The sequence below is a fragment of the Carassius gibelio genome, chromosome A18 (genome assembly GCF_023724105.1).
Source record: "Carassius gibelio isolate Cgi1373 ecotype wild population from Czech Republic chromosome A18, carGib1.2-hapl.c, whole genome shotgun sequence".
Lineage (NCBI taxonomy): Eukaryota > Metazoa > Chordata > Actinopteri > Cypriniformes > Cyprinidae > Carassius > Carassius gibelio.
This window is the reverse complement of record NC_068388.1, coordinates 5,897,745-5,917,498: the sequence shown is the minus strand read 5'-3', so window position 1 is coordinate 5,917,498 and position 19,754 is coordinate 5,897,745. Positions and strand designations below refer to the sequence as shown.

The following is a 19,754-nucleotide window of genomic DNA, read 5'->3' as shown; positions in this document are numbered from 1 at the left end:
ATATATGATCCTGCTTTGTTATGTACATGTGTAATGTGTAAATACTAAATAGAAATGTATTTTGAGTGAAATGTTATTAAAATAAAGAATACTTTGTTTGCATTAATTCCAGTTTGTGCTTTCAGGGAAATTGCAAGAGGAGACATTGCATTCCAGCTAACAATATATTATATATTATATTCAGATATTTAAGGCTTTGTTCTGAATGCTCAGACTGAGGTTCAACAGGTTTTGTCAGTGTTTAAAATGCAATGGAAAAAACATTTAATCTTTTTCTTCTTGAACAGAAACGTAATATTTCAAGAGTGATGAATGATCTAAAAGTAATATCAACTGCTTTTTTAAAATCTCTTTTTAGTCTGATTATTTGATTGAACACGCAAAATGGGATTAGAAATGCAACATTACTGTATTTATTTCTTAAATTATATTTGACTTGCTAGATAAAAGAAAATATTCAATGTGATGAGGTCATGTGCCAATATATTTGAAACATTTAGCACTGCATATCACACTCTATTATTTACTAACAAATTTACCGTAAGCATTCTGTGAAAAATGGAGTAACCAAAACAGTATTCCATTTTAAACACAGCTAGTCTGTCCAATTTTTCATAATATTTTCAAGTGGCACTACATTAAGAGCACTATTAAGTATTTTTACACCACACTTTAATGAACAAATGACTTCTATTTGCTTTACCAACTTACATCACCAACGTTTCAGAAATGTTCACTCTTTTTTTGTTTCACTTTCATGTTTTATCACAACAGCAACAGGTCTTTAAAAACCACAAAATATGCTTCCATCATTCTTTGTTTTAATTATTTTTAAGCATTTGTGTTTACTGTCATCTTGATAGATGCTCAAATCAAGGCAGAATAATCATATTAAAACATTTTTAACATGTAAACCTCAAATTTCAATACTAAACACCCTATCAATATTGGATGAGGAAAACCATTCCTTGCACAAAGATAGTTATTCACATTTCCCAATCCACAATAATCCACTAAGATATCAGATAAATATCTAATAGTAAAAACAATGAACTATAAATGTAACACAGGACAAGGAAAATGTGCTTTGCAAGTGGACTGAATGTCTTTGGTGAGGACTTGAACAGCATAATCAGCAGTGACTCGGGGGTCACCGGGACCGGGACGATCCCAGTCATGGCCTTGGCGAAGACTCTGATAAGAGCACGGGTGAAGAGCAGCAGGTGCCATCTGAGTCCAGCTCATCAAGATCTCACCGCAGACCAAGCCAGCATTTCACTTGCCATCTATATTTTGATATGTATTGAGCGGTTTCTCTTTTTCTATTTTCATCTCTGTGCTCAACGTGGAAATGTAATTATCACACATCTAGAATCATAATTAATACTACCACTACATATTATGATATGATATTGCAGTCTCATCAAGTTACTAGAAAAAACACATTTACAATTATAACACATCACTGTTTTGCAATCACACTTTTTTTTTCTCTCTCTTGGAATTTCCATTAGTAGCATCTGAGTCGGTTTCCTCTGATATTCATGGGCAAGAAACTGTTTAGAACTGTTTACGATGCCCCAAATCTTAATTTTATGATATATATATATATATATATATATATATATATATATATATATATATATATGGGTCATATAAAATATATTCTATTATTAGCCATGATATTTAAGTATGCAGTGGATTATGTAGTATTTCAATAAAACTAAAATATATATTATACATTATTTTAACAAATAACTGTGCCATTTTCTGAGAATGACCTGGATTTCTTTAAAACATAATTTTAAATCTATGAGGTCACTTACTTTTCTGAATTGAAATAGTTAAAGTCCTGCAGTGATTAAATTTGAATGAATTATTACTATGTCCTTGGAGTTATTCTCTTAATACGATACATTAAATAAAAATATTCTTAATGCCTGGGACTTGGAAACACAACCTTCAATATTAAATATCTATATTATTATTAGATCTATGTGTATATATTAAATAACTCACACCCCTAATGTAAAAGCAAAGTAGCAATAAACTAACACTTAACATTCATAAGAGCATGACAATCTTTTGTTTGCAGTGGGGTGTAGTCAGAGTTGGCCCGTGAACAGTCAGAGAGTTGGTAAAGACATGGCCACCCTGCTCCAAATACGCTGGCAAGACTCCCAGAGATAGCAGCGTCTGTCCTGGTCTTTCTCTCTGCCTTTGTCTCTGTCTCTGTCTCTTCCCAGCAGCAGGGCTGTGATCCAGAGCCTCTTCTTCTCTGAGTGCTGTCAGAACCGTCTCTGGCCACTGCTGGCCACTTAGCGCATCTTGTAGTCATGAGCGATAGCTGCCTCACATAGCTGACCTTTAAAATCCAGCTCGAAGGTAAAGTCCAGATCACGCTGGGTAGATAAACAAGAAGCCGAAATGTTAAATTGTGTTATAAAAATATATAAGAAAGTTGCATTGAATTATACAGTACCATTCAAAAGTTAGGGGGAATTTTTATTAGTATTTATATATATATATATATATATATATATATTTTTTTTTAAAGAAGGTATTTCTTAAGTATTCAGTGGGGAGGTATTTAAAAGACTCATTACATTATATCGAAATTCAGTTTCAGAAGAAAAAAAAAATTGCAGGTTTCCACAAAAATATTAAGCAGCACAAATGTTTTCAACATTGATAATAAAAAATATATAATATATTTCTCCAGCACCAAATCAGCATATTGCAATGATTTCCGGAGGATCCTGTGGCACTGAAGACTGGTTGCTGAAAATTCAGCGTCATTATCACAGGAATAAATTACATTTTAAATATATTCAAATAGAAAACAGCTATTTTAAATGCTAATTATGTTTCACAAAATATTTTTTATCTACTAAATCCAGCTTTGGCAAGCAAAAGAAACTTGTTTCCAAAATATTAGAAAATCTTACTGACCCAAAACTTTTGACTGGCAAGGTATAAATATAAATATTTTTCCTTATACGTATATTAACCAACTGACTATTGTTTTGAATGATTAATTAGGTGGGTTCTTACTGCGTTCTTCTCGTTTGGCTTCATGCTGACAGTGCCGACTATCTCCTCTCCTCTTTTCACAGTTAAATATTCCTCCAGATAAAACACTGTCTGCTTCCAGTGTGTGTACGGGGCATCTGGTGCTATGGAAGAGTAAAAATAAAACTATTTATAAAATGCATCCATCAAAATATTAAAGCTATAACACATCGTTACGTGGCTCTCTGAAATGCTTGATTCTGTTTGCTGGATTGTGAGGTCAAATATAATGACCTGGAAACACCTGGGAATCACGTGTAATGTTAAAACATCAATATATGTAACTGGTTTTCATTTCAGAAATCTGTTCACCTTATTCTTGGTGCCTGTTTTGGTTTAATTCAGTGTCTTTGGAAGTGCTGTGTCAAAACCGAGCCACTAGAGAGCAGACATCAACCACAAAGTACACATTCACACACACTGGGATCCGAGAAGCAGAAGGTAGAGAGGTTTTTAAACAGGACACCTGTAGAGAAGCCCGTCTTTTTATGACACTTGGTGAATTCGATATTGAAGTAGGTGACCAGAGCGTGGACATAATCGTTCCTCTGGATCTGCAGACAGAAGGAGGAGCTGAAGGACAGTTCCTCTGGCTTCACCGTGTAGATGTCCACTTCCTGAGAAAAGACGAGGAAAGCTTAAAGTTGTGATTTCCTGGTCTAAGGAACTTAATGACATTCTCACCTCGGTTTCTTCTAAAGTTAGCGTTTAGCCAACTATTTCTGAAAATTTACTCACCATCCACCATCAAGGCATTTTAACATTAAACCACTGCTTTTAACCAAAATATGAATTTTCCTCCATTGGAAAAGTCCATCCCTTGTTGTCCCCTCACATCAAAATCCACTTCTATTTTGTTAGAGAAAGCAATATTATGAATAGAGGAAACAATTTTTAGAAGTTAAAATGTCAAAATGACACAGCTTTTCACTTTATAAGTTGCTAAATGATAGACTGTAGTCATGTGGATTATTGTTTTTATCATCTGATTAGACTCTCATTCCGATGGCACCCATTCACTGCAGTTAATACATTAGTGAGCAAGAGACGTAATGCTAAATCTCTCCAAATCCATTCCAGTGGTGAATCAAACTTATCAGATTTTCCTTTTTCAGTAAATGCTCATTTTTGGGGATCAAACCATTACTTGAATTATGTCTCAGAATTTTCTTCTAACATTCCAAATTAGACAATTGCTCAAATATGGTACAAATATGGAGCTATAACATTGATACGGATAGCATAACTCTGATCATTTGATCTTAGAAATGTTTGAGTTCATACTGAGGTCTCTGAGTTTTGATTGCAGATGTTTTTATCTTCTGAGCACAGTGTGTGACATTAGAGGATATGCATGTGAAAATACTGGGGTCTTTTCTAGAGATAAGTCTGAGCAGCTGGAAACTTCTACATTTAGTCTCCATTTAATCTCTGTGTTGTCTAGATTAAATGAAGACTAAATGTAGAAGTTTCCATAAGAAACATGAATATTAAAGAGATCTCTTTAGTAATTTCTCTTTACTGTGGGAGAGAGTAAAAAGCGTGATCATTTCTCTCTCTCTCTATCTCTTCTTCTGAAATGTCATCCTGGACTGCTATCAGGTTAGGATGTTATTACTGCTCTTGGATCAGTATGTTCAGACAGCTGTTTCAGATTCTAACATTTCCTGACAGTAAACTAAGCTCTGCCTCCAGAACTGATATATTTACCTGAAAAACAATAGGAAACTGTTACTTAAATGTGTACCTTTCTCTCTTTTCTCTCTGTGGTTTTATATTCCTCTCACTCTCACTTCCATTAGACATCAAGTCTCCCTTTTGTAAACATGTCCAATCTACTTTAGATCAAGTTACAAAGCATAAAGTCTGAAATGGAGTATTAATCACTGTATCAAACAAACCAACAGTGTGTGCGCCACACTTCCATTCACCACTTAATTTAAGTGACTTCATCCATTATCTCCCAGCTAATAAATAAATAAACATTACCTTGCCTTGCCTAAAGAGTTGCTCCTCGTGACAAAATTGGAAGAAAATTCTTAGAATAGTTAGCATTTTCCCTTCAAATTAAAGAGCAGATCCTAGTAAAGGTAAAAGTTATCCAAAAAGGCCCTTAAACCTTAAAAGAGCTAATAAGGTCAAAAAGTGTTAGGAGTAGGGAGGATTACTTTCAAGAAGCTTGAGATTTTCTTTAGCAGAGGAGAAAATAACTTAAAGATGAAGAGGGAGAAGAAATGGATGACAGTGACTAAATAAGACTCTATTAGATCATCCAGGAATCATGTTTGACACCAATCTTATTAGAGACATATATATATATATATATATATATATATATATATATATATATATATATATATATATATATATATATATATATATATATATAGTTATATAAAAACATATTAGTTAAAATCATATATATATAAGTTTTTTTTGCTAAAATATAATTATTGTTGGGATTTAAAAATAAATAGCACAAAGGGTTAATCAGAAACAGAGTATCATGTTACCATGTTATCATGTTATCATGATTTTGAACAGTCAGAGACTGTGGAAAGGTACACAAAAACAATGCCAGCAAGAATACAAGCTCTTATCAAGACCAAAGGAGGCCATACAAAATAAAAATGACTATTTAATTGTTTCAGTTTATTTGTCCAATAAATAACAATAACATTTTTAGTTTACTTATTTTTTTTGACAGATTCCTAAAATATTTGTAATACTTGTTAATATACTGTTTGCTTTCTGACAGGTGGTCTAATAAAAGAAAATATTAAATACATAAATAAATACATTTATGCATATTGTATACACAGTTTATATATATATTTTTTATTTTATTTTATTTAAATTTATTAGACCACCTGTCAGAACTCCAACAGTTTTACCATTTATATCACTCTGCTTGCAATATTTCTCACAGTGTCATGGCGGACGTATTAGATGCAGGTAATCACACTCTCAGTCCATCTCTCTCTCATAATACTCGACTCTACATAATACAGTGAGGTTATAATACAGTAATACAATAAGCTTTTTATAAAGCAATTAAAGTTCTGTTGTTACTGGTTCTAAAGTGACATTTTAGGATTAGTAACGAAGGCTTGAGTTCAGCTGTCAAACTGGCAAACTGAGATTTGCAATTGTATTTCTTGGACGACCAATCACAGTCTTTTAAAGAATGTGTCGTACCTACTCTAGCAACGGGGTCAGCCCCGCTCCTCACTATGATTAAAGGTTTTGTCTTTTCCTTTTCAGGGTAGAAACAGGAATCACAGAGTTAAATTTAAAACCTTTTAAGACCTTTTAAGGACTCTTTCCATATGTTTTATGACCTCATCACCACTCCAAGTTTTAACTGGTTAAATCGGCAACACTTTAACTTACATTTACAATACTGTTTGTAAGATAGCACAACTAAACAGACTTACTTTGTGATAAATCCTTATCAATACAACATAATTCAGAAAGGGTGAAAAACCAATGCGACCAAATAAACAAGAATTAGACCAATAAACATAACAACTGACAAAATGACTTTGCACAGTATATTCAAAAGATGTATTTGAAACATCAACATAATAACTGTCTGCAAACCATAGCTGTTTTGTGGAACACTTCTCATGACAAACATCTTACTGTTCGGACAGTTTACCTGTGATTACGGATTGCTTGATTTGATGCAGACTTGAAGAAGAGTGTCAGTAATTCTGCACCCGATCGTGTCTGAATGATCATTGAAGGTAAAATAATGATCACAACTATTATTATCGATCTACTATTAACTGTGCATCCCAAGCCCATGCCAGTTAAAAACAGCCCAAAATAGCGCAATTACTATGTCCCAAATATAAAAATGTAATTTCCATCCCTAAAATACAGATTTTACAATCACATTAATATGATTTATAAATGTAACACAATATACTGTATTATTGAATATTCTATTAGTCTTTAAATAAACCATCAATACCATGTTTATAAGTGTAACATAATAACATTTCTAAATGCATATGTTTTTCATTTGATACATCATAATGTAGTGATGTCAAAATTCACTTGTAGCAAATGAAATGTTTGATTTTACTTGAGAAAATTCCTTTATGTACGGTAGACTGCTATAAATCGAATTATTTTCCAGCTCTAATTTGCATCAACGTTTTAAATTGGATTAGTTGTGACAGAGGTGCTAAATTTATATATATAAAAAATAGCTGAAAAGCCTTTTGTTTTTAAATATATTTATTTCATATTATCTTTTAGCAGTTAAAATGAGAACTTTGCAGACTTCACAGTCCATCTGTGCAGCAATAAACTTTCCCGACTTCATGATTCCGATTCAGCCAATAATCATCTCATCAGCACCTTCTCCAGTGGTTTATAATGAAATGAAATTACATTTCAACAGATCATTATGTAACTGTCACACTGAGTGATAGAGCTAATGATCAGTTACATGCTAATGCAGCTGTATTCTCTGTGGAACTCACTTGATCTTCTCGTCTCCCACGCATGCGGTGAGAAACACGCACATACATGATTTCTGTGAAGTGTTTTAATGACTGACCTTGATCAGGCTCGCATTGGATACCATTTGTTTCGAGTCCACGATGTCCACCAGTGGTTCTTTCATAGCTACGTTCCTGATGCAGGTCATATCAAAACCATAAACGTTCTCCCACCCTGTTGAAACATAAAATCATTCGAAAAATTTTAATTTACATGTGCATAAAGTTGAATACATCTCAGAAAGTATTCAGAATCACCTGCATAAGTGCATGAAATATGAGTTGTAGAATGCATTAGCATAAACTCTCCTTATACACTTTAACAGCTCTAACCAAGTAAGATCTAAAATTTTTGTTACTTTTCATCTACCATCTATTCAAACAAAACAAACATTTTTTTCATATATTTTTAGTTAGTTTACTGAAAGAAATTAGTGCTACATTTCACCAAGGATTAATTAAATTGATCCAAAGTAATAGTAAAGACGTCCACACCACAGACTTATAAAATATTTGTCTTTCAAATAAATGCAGTTCTTTTGACCTTAAATAAATAGTGCTGAAAAATTATCGCCACAAAAATAATAAAGCTAGGGTAGGCAATTTACTTCTAGATACATATATACATAAAAAATATAAATAGTATAAGTAGTAATAGTATAAATAGTAGTGCAGTTCACAATAAAAATTCTCAAAAGAAAAAGTGCATATTAAATACTCAGATGATGCACTTAAATAACAGAAGAAAAAAAACAAAGTGTGGAATGTTGGACACTTCATGCACTCAACTTTCCCAGCTTTAATCGCATAGCAAAGGGGGAGGGGTCCCGATTACGAATATATATAATTCAAACACTTGGTTGATTACACAGTGCATACAGTAAGTACATAGTGTACAGTGCATCATTTGGGATGCAGCTACTGAGACGGACAACAAGGTAAGACAATGGTAAACACTGGCAGTGTAAGATGGAGGAACTTGATGGAATGTTTGGGTTTTAATCGATAAGACAAACTTGTGGAGTTTCTTCTCGACAGGTAAGATAAACTTAAAGTTAAAAGCATTCCTAAAATGTTGGACCTTTTATTGAAAGTAGCTTACTTTTACCTGTTGAGACATGCCTTCACTTTTCTAGAGCTGTAGGAGCTCTGTTTGTGATGCTTGAGTTGGTGGAAGTATGATGTGTTTGAAAGCGTGCTTTCATAGAACATTCTCCCTATGGCCAATCACGTTTTACTTTACATACATTTAGGGCAGTTTCACCCTGAAATAAATTCATTCAAAATTAAGCAAGACAAATATACACTTTTAAGATAGTATTGTAGACCTGTTTAAGTGTAGCATCTAAGAAACTTGTAAACATGACTGTATAGATGTGTGTTTTGAGACTCACAGTGAATCTTGAAGTCCTTGTACTGCCTGTCTTCAATGGCCACCACATATAGAGCAGCCCTGTCTGGGAACATCAGACCTCCAGGTTTCTAATGATGAAGAACACAGAGTGTTTGCTCATGCTGTAGAGCCATTGGCTGTTTATACACTACACACACTCACGTGTGCGTTCTTTACTACACAAACACACATAAACACTGACCAGCCACTTATCTCTGGCATAGATGACTGTGTTGAGCATGGACTCATAAAAAAGGCAGTAACCCATCCACTCTGAAATGATAATGTCCACCTGATCTACCGGCAGCTCCGTCTCTTCCACTTTCCCTTTAAAGATGGTTATAACTGGAACACACAGACAGGATAAGGCCACAGAGACACTTGACAGATCTTTTTTATTCTTTGAATTTTTAAGGTCAGTTAAAAGATGCGGGTCAAACCATGTGTGCAGAGAGAGAGAGCGTCCGTCCGGCTAATATTGTTAAATCACCTTTAGTTGAGCTAATATATATATATTGGGGTGGTGTTGGCACAGTGAATAAGACACATGCCTTTGGTGTGAGAGACCTGGGTTTGAATCCACTGTGAGACACTAATGTGTCTCTGAGCAAGACACTTAACCCCTAGTTGCTCAGAAAGTGTCTCTTCCGTGGCTCATCAACCGTGGCTCGTGCTATCAACGGTTTTTTTTTTTTGTTGTTTTTTTTTGTCTCATTTAAGACACATGTAGAAAATCTTACTGACCCAAAAACATTGGTGTATAAATACCAAAAAAAAATATATAGAAGGCATATTTTTGGCTAAACTTATATTAACAATTGTACTGCTTTATTTGTGCCATGCTAAGCATAAAAGACTTCTTTAAAAAGAAAAAAAAAGAACAAAAAAATCTTTGAATGGTGATGTATTTTTTTTTTTCTGGAAAACCAAAACAAAATAATTATTAATGTTTTTTGGGGGGGACAGTGTCCTTGATAGTAAATTTATCATTTATGTTTATTATAAGACATTCTGAACATTTACAATTTAAATTCTTAATATTAAAATACTGCTGAGGTTTAAAATTATGTATAATTAGGAGGCTGAATAGAAGAACGCTATTTATCCTGTCAATATCTCATCCTATTTGTCATTCTGTTTTTCTCACACACCCACATAACCAAGCTAACTACACAGCAACAAACACACATACAATATCTACACACATTAAATCTGCTCACCACTGTCCAGATGATTGGCCTTGATGATTTTCTCAGAGTGTTCTGATATACTTGAGCATTCAATCTGAGGAAGGGCAGAAAACAAAAACGGCAAAATATGAGGATTTAAACTTTCCTGTTGGTTGATTCTGGTTTAGCTGACAGTAGCGACACCAGTTCAGCCAATGGCATGAGTTTGCGGTGGGACTTTTTTGCTTTTCAGACCAATGTCACTAATTGTGCTTGTTTTTAATGGGTTACATTATTTAGAGTCTTTCAACATTGAGAGCTTCTGATTCTTGTACCCTGCAGTCATGCCCATTAGACATGTTCCTCTGATCAGCTTCCAGCCACCCGAAGAGCCCTTTTTAGCATTCACAAACGGTCCAGATTTCTGTCCCATTGTCAGACAGAAATATATGTAAACAAGCACACAGAGTGATGGGCTGTCAGTGGCCCGAGGCTAAAGGGAAGAGGAGAGATTAAGTAGGAAGCCGTCAGCTGTATAAATGAGAGACTGATTCCAGACAGCACAGATCCTTTTTGCTCGTGATGTCCCTTGTGTTTACCCCAGCCATCGTTAGTGTCCACAGCGATCGCCATCAACAGTGTAGCACATGGAGTCAGTAAGCATCGCTTCAACTGACAATTAATCAGAACCGTTGCTTTCTCCTACATGGCAGCCCCACCTGTTTCTGGAAAAGATTCACATACTGCTGTGGATCAGAGAAGACCATAACACAGTCAGCACATTTCCACTCTCAGAAGAAAAGTGCTTGATGTACATGAAGAGGAAAGTGCCAGGACCTGAGCTACAGTAAACAGAGATCATGGGCTAAACTTTGCAAACAAATTTGTATGATTTTATCTTTTTTTTTTTTTTTCATTCACAGTTTGAGTAGTTTAGTGAAAATATCCAATTTTGTGATTCAGCAGCTCCTAGCATGCTTTATATGTTAATTCCAAAATAGTTTGCTAAGCATTAATGGATTTTTCCTGGCTCAGTAATGGTGTTTGCATCAGCATACATGTTCAAATAGATACGGTTTCAAAAGTATAGCCGTAAAGGCTAGTCCACACCGGGACGAATATCGCGTGCGATTTTCGCCGACGTTTAACACCTCGTGACTAAATAAAGGGTGCCAATGTGAGTGTGTGTAGATCTGCTGGTCTCATTAGTGTCTGAACACAAAGGCCTTTATGACAAACACTACAGCAACTACAAAAATCTCGATAAGGAGTTGTTATGGAGAGGAATTGCACATTCAGATTGTTTTAGGCATAAGGAGGGCCGCCCTCTTACCCCATACACGTGCTTGGCTCCGGCCTTAGCAGCAAACATGGAGAGGATGCCAGTACCACTCCCCACATCCAGCACAATCTTGTCCTTGAAGATGTGTTTGTTATGGTACATGGAGTTCCTGTACGTCAACGTCCTCACTTCGTCCTTCAGCATTTCCTGTACATTCACACACAGATATACACACATGGTCACACTTTATTTTATGCTCCAATTCTCACTATTAACTAACTATTAACAACAACTTTTGCCTTAACAAACTCCTAATTTACTGCTTATTGATAGTTAGTAAGGTAGTTGTTAAGTTTAGGTATGGGGTAGGATTAACCTGTTAACTGTCACCCATCCCCTTGGTGGGACGCCTATGTAACAGAGGCCAACGAGTAGGTGCTGTGCAGGTAAAACCTCACTCCACGATCTCAAGAGATGTACTAGCGACCGACGGATACCATTCTACAGCATGCTATATATAAACAATACCATGGTATTACTAATAGATCACTATAGCATGGGTTTGCTAGTTCTTTTTTGTAGGGCATATACAATGTTGTCTAGGTAGGCAGCTCACTTTTTGTATTGAAGCACACCCAATTATTCAGTCTTCGCCTTTAAGCAAAAATGTACCATGGTGTTGTTTTTGGACATGGACATATCTTGGTATAACTTGATAAAATATACAGTCTCAATAGATACAGTATCACTCAGTTAAAAACACAGCCAACTAATTATTCAGTATAGTTTTAAAGATGTTTAACCATTTAAAGGCTTCTGTATCATATTTGATACACACACATTTCTAAGTGCTCTAAATGATCAACATTTAAATGTCATCTTACTGTGACATTATTAGGAGATATAGGGTGACAAATAATGTTTATATGCATGTTATGTAAGTAGTCTGCTATACTGTTTTAAAGATCTCATTGATTTACATATACAGGGTCATCTAATCAATGAAAATTCAATACCTAGTGATCTGTCTATCTAGGTGACTATTTAGGGCATTATAAGTGCGTTAAAAAAAACATACTGACAAAGCATAATGTATTATCTTGTTTTTTTAAGAACTTTGCATTAAAAATATGTAATTATTTAGTTTGCAGTATCATAAAACATATATTAATCAGGTAATCATTTCACAACCACGGTTATTATTACAGATCTCTGACAACCTGTGAGAATGAAAAACTTGCTGTCACCATTACATGTCTCCTCAGATCTATGCAGCATTTTGGGTATACGCCTCTGTCACATGGAGAGGAAGGAATGGGAAAATAGATCTGACCTATATACTAAAAAAGAGTAGGAACAAAATTAATCTTGCAGGTCTCATCTGAACCTCATGTATTCCGTGCTCTCTCATCCTATAATTCAGTGACACCCCCAACCCGTCTCTCTCCTGCTCCATTTCTCTGCTTACTCTGCATTATACATAACATCCAGCATAAATCAACATGAGTGATGTCGATAACCATGAGTGCTTATATCCTACATACCATGTCTCAGCATCTCTGTTAAATGCAAGCATACCTCATGAATGCCAAAGTGGGCGTACGAGTCAAAATAGTAATCCCTGGAGGTCATCTCGTCGGGGTTGAGGAACTTGGCCATCTTTCCTCTGCCAGGGCAGCTGGGTAAGTTGGCAGAATGAGGAGTGTGTGGCGCATGGGATGGGTGTGTGGGCCGCTGGGCATGATGGACCGATGACACTGGTTTGGGCAGAGGAGATGGCTGGACCGACTGAGACGGGGCGGCACTCAGAGGCTGTTGCTAAAACAGGAAAACACCAAACAAATATTCTGATGCTTAAACCATTCTAAACAGTGTATTAATGTCTAACAAAATATTGAACTATGAAATAAATATATTAATGAAGTAATTAAAATAAAATTAAAATTAAAGGGGGGGGGGGGGTGAAATGCTCGTTTTCACTCAATATCCTGTTAATCTTGAGTACCTATAGAGTAGTACTACATCCTTCATAACTCCAAAAAGTCTTTAGTTTTATTATATTCATAAGAGAAAGATAGTCTGTACCGATTTTTCCCGGAAAAACACGACCGGCTGGAGGCGTGACGTGTGGGCGGAGCTAAAGAATCACGAGCGCGAACGCTTTTGTGTTGAAAGCGTTTGGAAGCTGTGAGATTACCGTGAGGAATAAAACATCCAAAACAAACCATGGCTAACAGTCAGATTCAGCCGTTTATTTATGACCCAGAATCAGATCCAGAGGCTGAAACTGAACGAGAGCAGCAGCAGCAACGACTCGCTCCGAGCGGGGCTCGAACCCGGGTCTCAGCATGGGAGGGGACGCACTAACAAGAAGGCAGAGATATTTTAAGCAGTTTTACTCACCGCCTGCGGTTCCAACACACGATCGTGACCCTATTTCGTTGGGATTGCATCATCCTTAAGAAATAAACGATACGCAAATCCGTCGTCAAACTGGGGACTGAACGACGTTTGTAAAACAAGCATCTTCGAAATGCAGGGAACAAACAAAAACACTTGCACAACTCCGTTGTCTTGCCCTGGCAACCAAAAATACAATTCTTTTGTGACATTTCCCGACGCTCTCGCTCTGATCAGTGAATGTCTGTTGTGCTCTCAGTGCGCTGCTATACGGGAGCGCGCACTCTTCCGGCAGAAGTGCCTTAGGACCCATATAAGGAAATTCCGCTCCATCTAACGTCACACAGAGCCATACTCGAAAAAAACTTTTCGAAACTTGTGACAAACCGGAAGGAGTATTTTTGGAACAGAAATACTCCTTCAAACGTACAACTTAATTTTTGAAACTTTTTCATGTTTAGCATGGGAATCCAACTCTTTAACTGTGTAAAAAACTCAGTATGCATGAAATAGCATTTCACCCCCCCCCCCCCTTTAACAAAAATGTAAATTATTATGGAAGGCTATTTCCAGCATGAAATAAAAAATAAAGTTAATTGTGGAATTTTATCTTACATTTTAGACTTGTTTTCTCACAATTCTGAGCATATAATACTCAAAGATAAAAAGAATTGTGAGATGTAAAGTCAGTTTTGCAAGATATAAACTCAAAATTGTGAGAGAAAAAAAATGATATCACCCCAACTGACAGATCCATGTGGTGTATGATCCTTCAAAAACAAAACTAGGCCCTTCATCTGACTCGCAGAGAAAATACGGATAAACCATTATACCACATTACAGAAAAACAAACGGGTATGAAAATGCCATTTGAGCCACTGAAAGCTTTGACATATGTATAATATACATTTTCTTTGATAAAAATAAATAAATAAAATAATATATTGAATATAATATTACAATTATTATTTTTACATAGAAATATATATTTGAAATGTATTGTATAATTTATATTTTTAATATACAATAAAATTAAATTTTATAAAATGTTTTTTTTTAAAGGGTCCTGGAATTAATTCATTGGCCCACGGCTTTGTCAAGTTTATAAACAACTTATCTAGAACACTTTTGTCAAATAGCTAGAAGCATGAAACTCTTAAATATGGGCCCTAATATCCTATCTCATATGCTGTTTTGCAATTTTGTGATATTGAAGATATGTGGGCCTGTATTTGTATTTGCGTAAGTGTACCTATTTTTGCCTGTGTGTGTGCAGCCTCTCAGCTCAGGGGATTTAAAATAATGTCAGCAGAGGGGAAGAGGATATGTATCAAGAGGGATAAAGGTGTTGGGATTGCATCTATTAGAATGATGGGAGGGAAAACACATGTCCTTGCCCCTCCAGTCAGCTAACAAATCTCATTCACATTTTATTTTTAACCTCAATAAAAATGGCACTTTTCGGCAACACTCCACCTTAGAGCAATGCTCTTGAGAACTATAATAGTTTTTGTGACATAACTGGATTGATGTGCGTGAGAGGAAAAATAGGTGCTCTTGGGATTTCTTCACAAATAAAACAGAGTTTTTTTTTACTAGTGTAGGTTTATAACAGGGAACAACTTAATAGTTTTAGAGTTGTTTTGCATTGCATATCTAAATCATTAATGTGTTCCGCTCTTATGAATTTTGCAGATTTACGGGCAGCACTCTCTGCTCTGGCTGGACATAGTTTAATAAAGCTGCAGCTGACAGTGAATATACCAAAAAGATTGGATTACACAGTATATAGTCAAAATAGTCATCCATGGCATTTAATGTTTGGCTTTCATTACTATTTCTGTTTATGTAACAAAATCAAAAAATTTAGCTGAGCAAGTTTGTAAAGTATGAATGATTTGACATGAAAAGACTTAATTACTAAATGGGGGTATTTAACGGGGTAGTTAATCTATTATAAACTGTATATTAAAATGTCTAGAACAACATGTGGGTGAGATCACATAATTATCATTTTTGGGTGATCTTTTCCATACACTTATAAAAATAAAAGTTCTTAATTGGCATTGGGGTTCAATTAAGAACGTCAACATCCATAAAACCTTTCCATTACACAAAAGACTCTTATAGTGGGGAAAAAAGCTTCTTCGGATTATTAAAATGTTCTTCACACTAAGAAAACAAATGGCTCTTTCAAGAACTGTTCACTGAAAAATTGTTTAGGTAACCAAAGGTTCCTCAGTCATTGCTGTGAAAACCTCTTTGGGAACCTTTAGTTTTAAGAGTGTAGTTCCATCTACTCCCAGTGGAAGCCTGTTTGACAGACTAACAGTCCTAGTGCAGAGCAGTCTTGCTATTTTAGGAGACGTTTCAGAGGTCAGGCAGCATCCATCAGAGGAGTTTTAAAGATCCCTTGACATTATACAGTGACCTACTGCTGCGCTGAACTTTGAGGAACAATTATAGCTTCCTTATATAAAGCCCTTTCTTTATCCTTTAAAGAACATGGATTAGATTTCATACTTCATGACTATGTCAATACATTCCAGCTGGTTAATCACTCATGAAGTGAAGCGAAGTGACATTCAGCCAAGTATGGTGACCCATACTCAGAATTTGTGCTCTGCATTTAACCCATCCGAAATGCACACACACAGAGCAGTGAACACACACACACACACTGTGAGCACACACCCGGAGCAGTGGGCAGCCATTTATGCTGCGGCGCCCGGGGAGCAGTTGGGGGTTCAATGCCTTGCTCAAGGGCACCTAAGTCGTGGTATTGAAGGTGGAGAGAGAGCTGTTCGTGCACTATCCCCACCCACAATTCCGTTCCGTCCCATGATTGTTTCCACTTCTTGATAGTCCTGAGATATAAACCAGCAGCTATGTGGATGATGACTCAGATCTATATAAACAGACTTCAATGGCCTTTGCTGCCCTCCAATAAAATAATGGCCTCACGCTGATATGGGACACTCAAGTAGAGCAGAAGTGCTTGCAAGATTGGGACCAGGGCCAATTCCGATATGAAGATGTCTTCATCTGTATGATAACACAAAGTGATTCCAAAGCTTTGATAGTTCCCAGGCTAGCTATCACATAGTGCATGTGATCTCAGAAATGAGACACAATATAATACAATATTTGAATAAAACAATAATTATTTGCAACAACTGATGGAGTGCTGACGCATTTTTAGAGCTTTCTATATTACATAAATATAAATATACTTCAAATACTGTGTTTCCCCTTTTTTTTTATAAAATAAAACAGCTTCTCTCCCAGACGCAGGTGCAGCACCAAGGACAGCGACCAGCCTCTACAGCCCCTGAACCAAAGATCACAGAACATTAGCAGCTTTACCCAAGACACTAATTACGTATCAATCACTAACTAGGCATTTCGCTTAAGCTTTATACAAAGAAACATTTACAGGGGCAGTCCTCTGGAGCAGAGTTTAAGTTGTGTGTGTTAACCTTCGCAGAATTTGAACCTACTGAAACCTTTTGGTTACAAGCCCAGACTTTAACCATTTATCCGCCCCAAAGCAGCGTTTAAATACACAACCGTTCTCGGACAGATCATATGATAGTAAAGCAACCACCTTGAATTCGCACGCGATTGGGTTTTTATACCAGGGGCAAAGTAAGCTAAACGGTAGACAGTAGGAAAGGCGCTTACACTTGGGAAGGTAACCATTTTATGTATTATAGGTTTACATTTCAAGAAAAAAAAAATGAGATGGCATATGAACTGTGCTGTGTGGTTTGCGCGAGAGAACCTTCAACAAAGCCGCGAAAAATACAGTTTCGACCAACGTCAAAATTCAGTAGCCGATATAATTGTTAGCACACTTGTAGAAACTTCGAAAACTCAAAAAATTCGAGATGATTTTAAATGCAAAATATGATCTAGGCTTCTGGATTCAAAATGATAATATTATATGTAATGTCTCGTTTATTTGATCTGTTAATCCACGTTGCTTACCTCAGCGCTCTCCACATCCGCCATTTTTCTCCTGAGGAGCAAACAGCGGGAAGAGTGTTTAATTCCCATGAGAGCCGATGTGATCTGCTCCGGACCGTGCGATAAATTAATGAAAAAACCCTCTTTAAAAAGTCTTCAGAAATCCTGCAGCCTTTGCGTAATTAGCTAACGTTACTTCACGAAACCGCAGAATAAATTCCAGAAGATAAACGAGCCCTAAAACTTGTTGAAAGCCCTCCTGGATCCATGGTATAAAAGTTACCTACAGCAGCAAACCCCAAAGGAGCGCATGGCGAACTCTCCATATCGTGGGGGGAAAAAAATATTATGTAGGCCTACTTATAAAAAAGCACCCCGTCGTTCCATGACTGGAGTAATGCGAGATCAGCTGGTCAGTAAAAGTGTTAATCATTCATATATCAGTTCTTTGGATCTGGAATAAAGCCCCTAAGTACCCCTTTAAAATCTTATGGAGATCCCACGTGCACCACATAAATATCTGTCTTCATTTCAGAGAGGCAAGATATATTGCTATTTGCTGCTCTGAAATCGCTCTTCGATCACTGATGAGATTCTCAGGCTGTATATAAAAGTAGCTCAAAGACGTTGCTCCACGCTCCGAATCTGATCTTCAAAGATTTATGGTCCCTTTCGGAAAATAGCGAACGTTTATAGTTCCTCTTAGGAGATGCTGAAGGATCTAAAAGGACAAACCAGGTGGATTCCTTTAAATGGAGCAGCGGGAGCCAATGAGAAGTGTTTTGAGCTCTCCTCCATCCTCTGCGCGGCTGAACGTGACGAGGAGCTGAGCAGGTCCCTGTGCTGCTGTCATCCGGAAGCCCACACACTCGTGAAACTTCAATTAGTAAGCTACACAAATAATAATCTACTTAAATTAGTGAAAGAAAACTCATCAGGAGTTGTTTATCCGTTTGCTTTCCTTTGCAATTAAATATGCAACATATATGTCATTTGAGACATATTATTAAAATGTTTACAATCACATAATCTAAAAACCCCTATATGTTGATCTTCTGAAATACGTTTTTCTTTTTCTTTTTTGTGCGCTGTATATTGACATCAGTATTTTTATTTTCATTTGTTGTTTTTTTTTTTCGTTCATTTTTTTATTACTTATTAAAGATTATTTATCTGTTTATTACAATGAAAAATATATAGGCTACATAACGAAACGATTAGCACTTTTGAGACATACTTTATTTATTTATTTATTTTTATTTTGCACTGCTGTGTATAATTTTATTTTCATGTATTTCATTTATATTCTTAATTTGTCATTATTAATTGTTAATTATTATTATTATTATCGTAATTATTAACTTGTCATTATTAATGAATACATTATTATTTATTTGTTTATCTTTGTGCTTTATCAGTGTCTGTCAGTAATCTCTTTTATTCCTTTTTAGTATCAGAGCACAAAATACTGCTGGGCTCCTTTTTGGTTCAAAGAGCTAATGACAGCAGGGTGGATGTAACATCCACTCTCCCTTTGTACTACGTTGAAGAGCTGCTGTTAGCTGTGATGTACTTTGAATTACCTCTCTTGGCCTTATCAGATCACTCTCATCTTACAAAGTGCAGTAATTTAAGATATGGCCCTCTCATCTCCTAGCATAGGATAGGTAGTGAACAAGCAACAGTTCACTGGATGGTGAACGAATGATAATGGTAGCCTCAACAAAAGATCTCTTCATGTTTGACCTTGAAGTAAGTGTTGGATACATTATTCTGTAACCGCTGAATATCTAGAATGCATTGATTTTATTATGCAACATGTTGTTGAATGCTATTTTAAACTTCTTTTTAATTGCCTTTGCTACATTTAGGATAACTAAATATAGAAATGAAGTGTGGGAAATGTGTGTGGGTTTTTCAGACTTTAATTATAAAAGTAAAAGGATTATTGTAAA

The 19,754-nt window shown here is 35.9% G+C and overlaps 1 protein-coding gene across 1 annotated transcript; it reads right to left on the bottom strand.

The window, feature by feature from the left end:
• Positions 1 to 671: 671 nt before the first annotated feature.
• LOC127934658 (protein arginine N-methyltransferase 8-B) lies at positions 672 to 18,575 on the bottom strand. Its single transcript, XM_052532178.1, has 10 exons — positions 17,821 to 18,575; positions 13,009 to 13,248; positions 11,482 to 11,637; positions 10,200 to 10,263; positions 9,182 to 9,324; positions 8,981 to 9,068; positions 7,646 to 7,761; positions 3,539 to 3,689; positions 3,055 to 3,176; positions 672 to 2,402 (listed from the first exon to the last, which is right to left on the bottom strand). The coding sequence occupies exons 1-10, from the start codon at positions 17,887 to 17,889 to the stop codon at positions 2,319 to 2,321; spliced, it is 1,233 nt and encodes a 410-aa protein (XP_052388138.1). The 5' UTR covers positions 17,890 to 18,575; the 3' UTR covers positions 672 to 2,318.
• Positions 18,576 to 19,754: the final 1,179 nt, after the last annotated feature.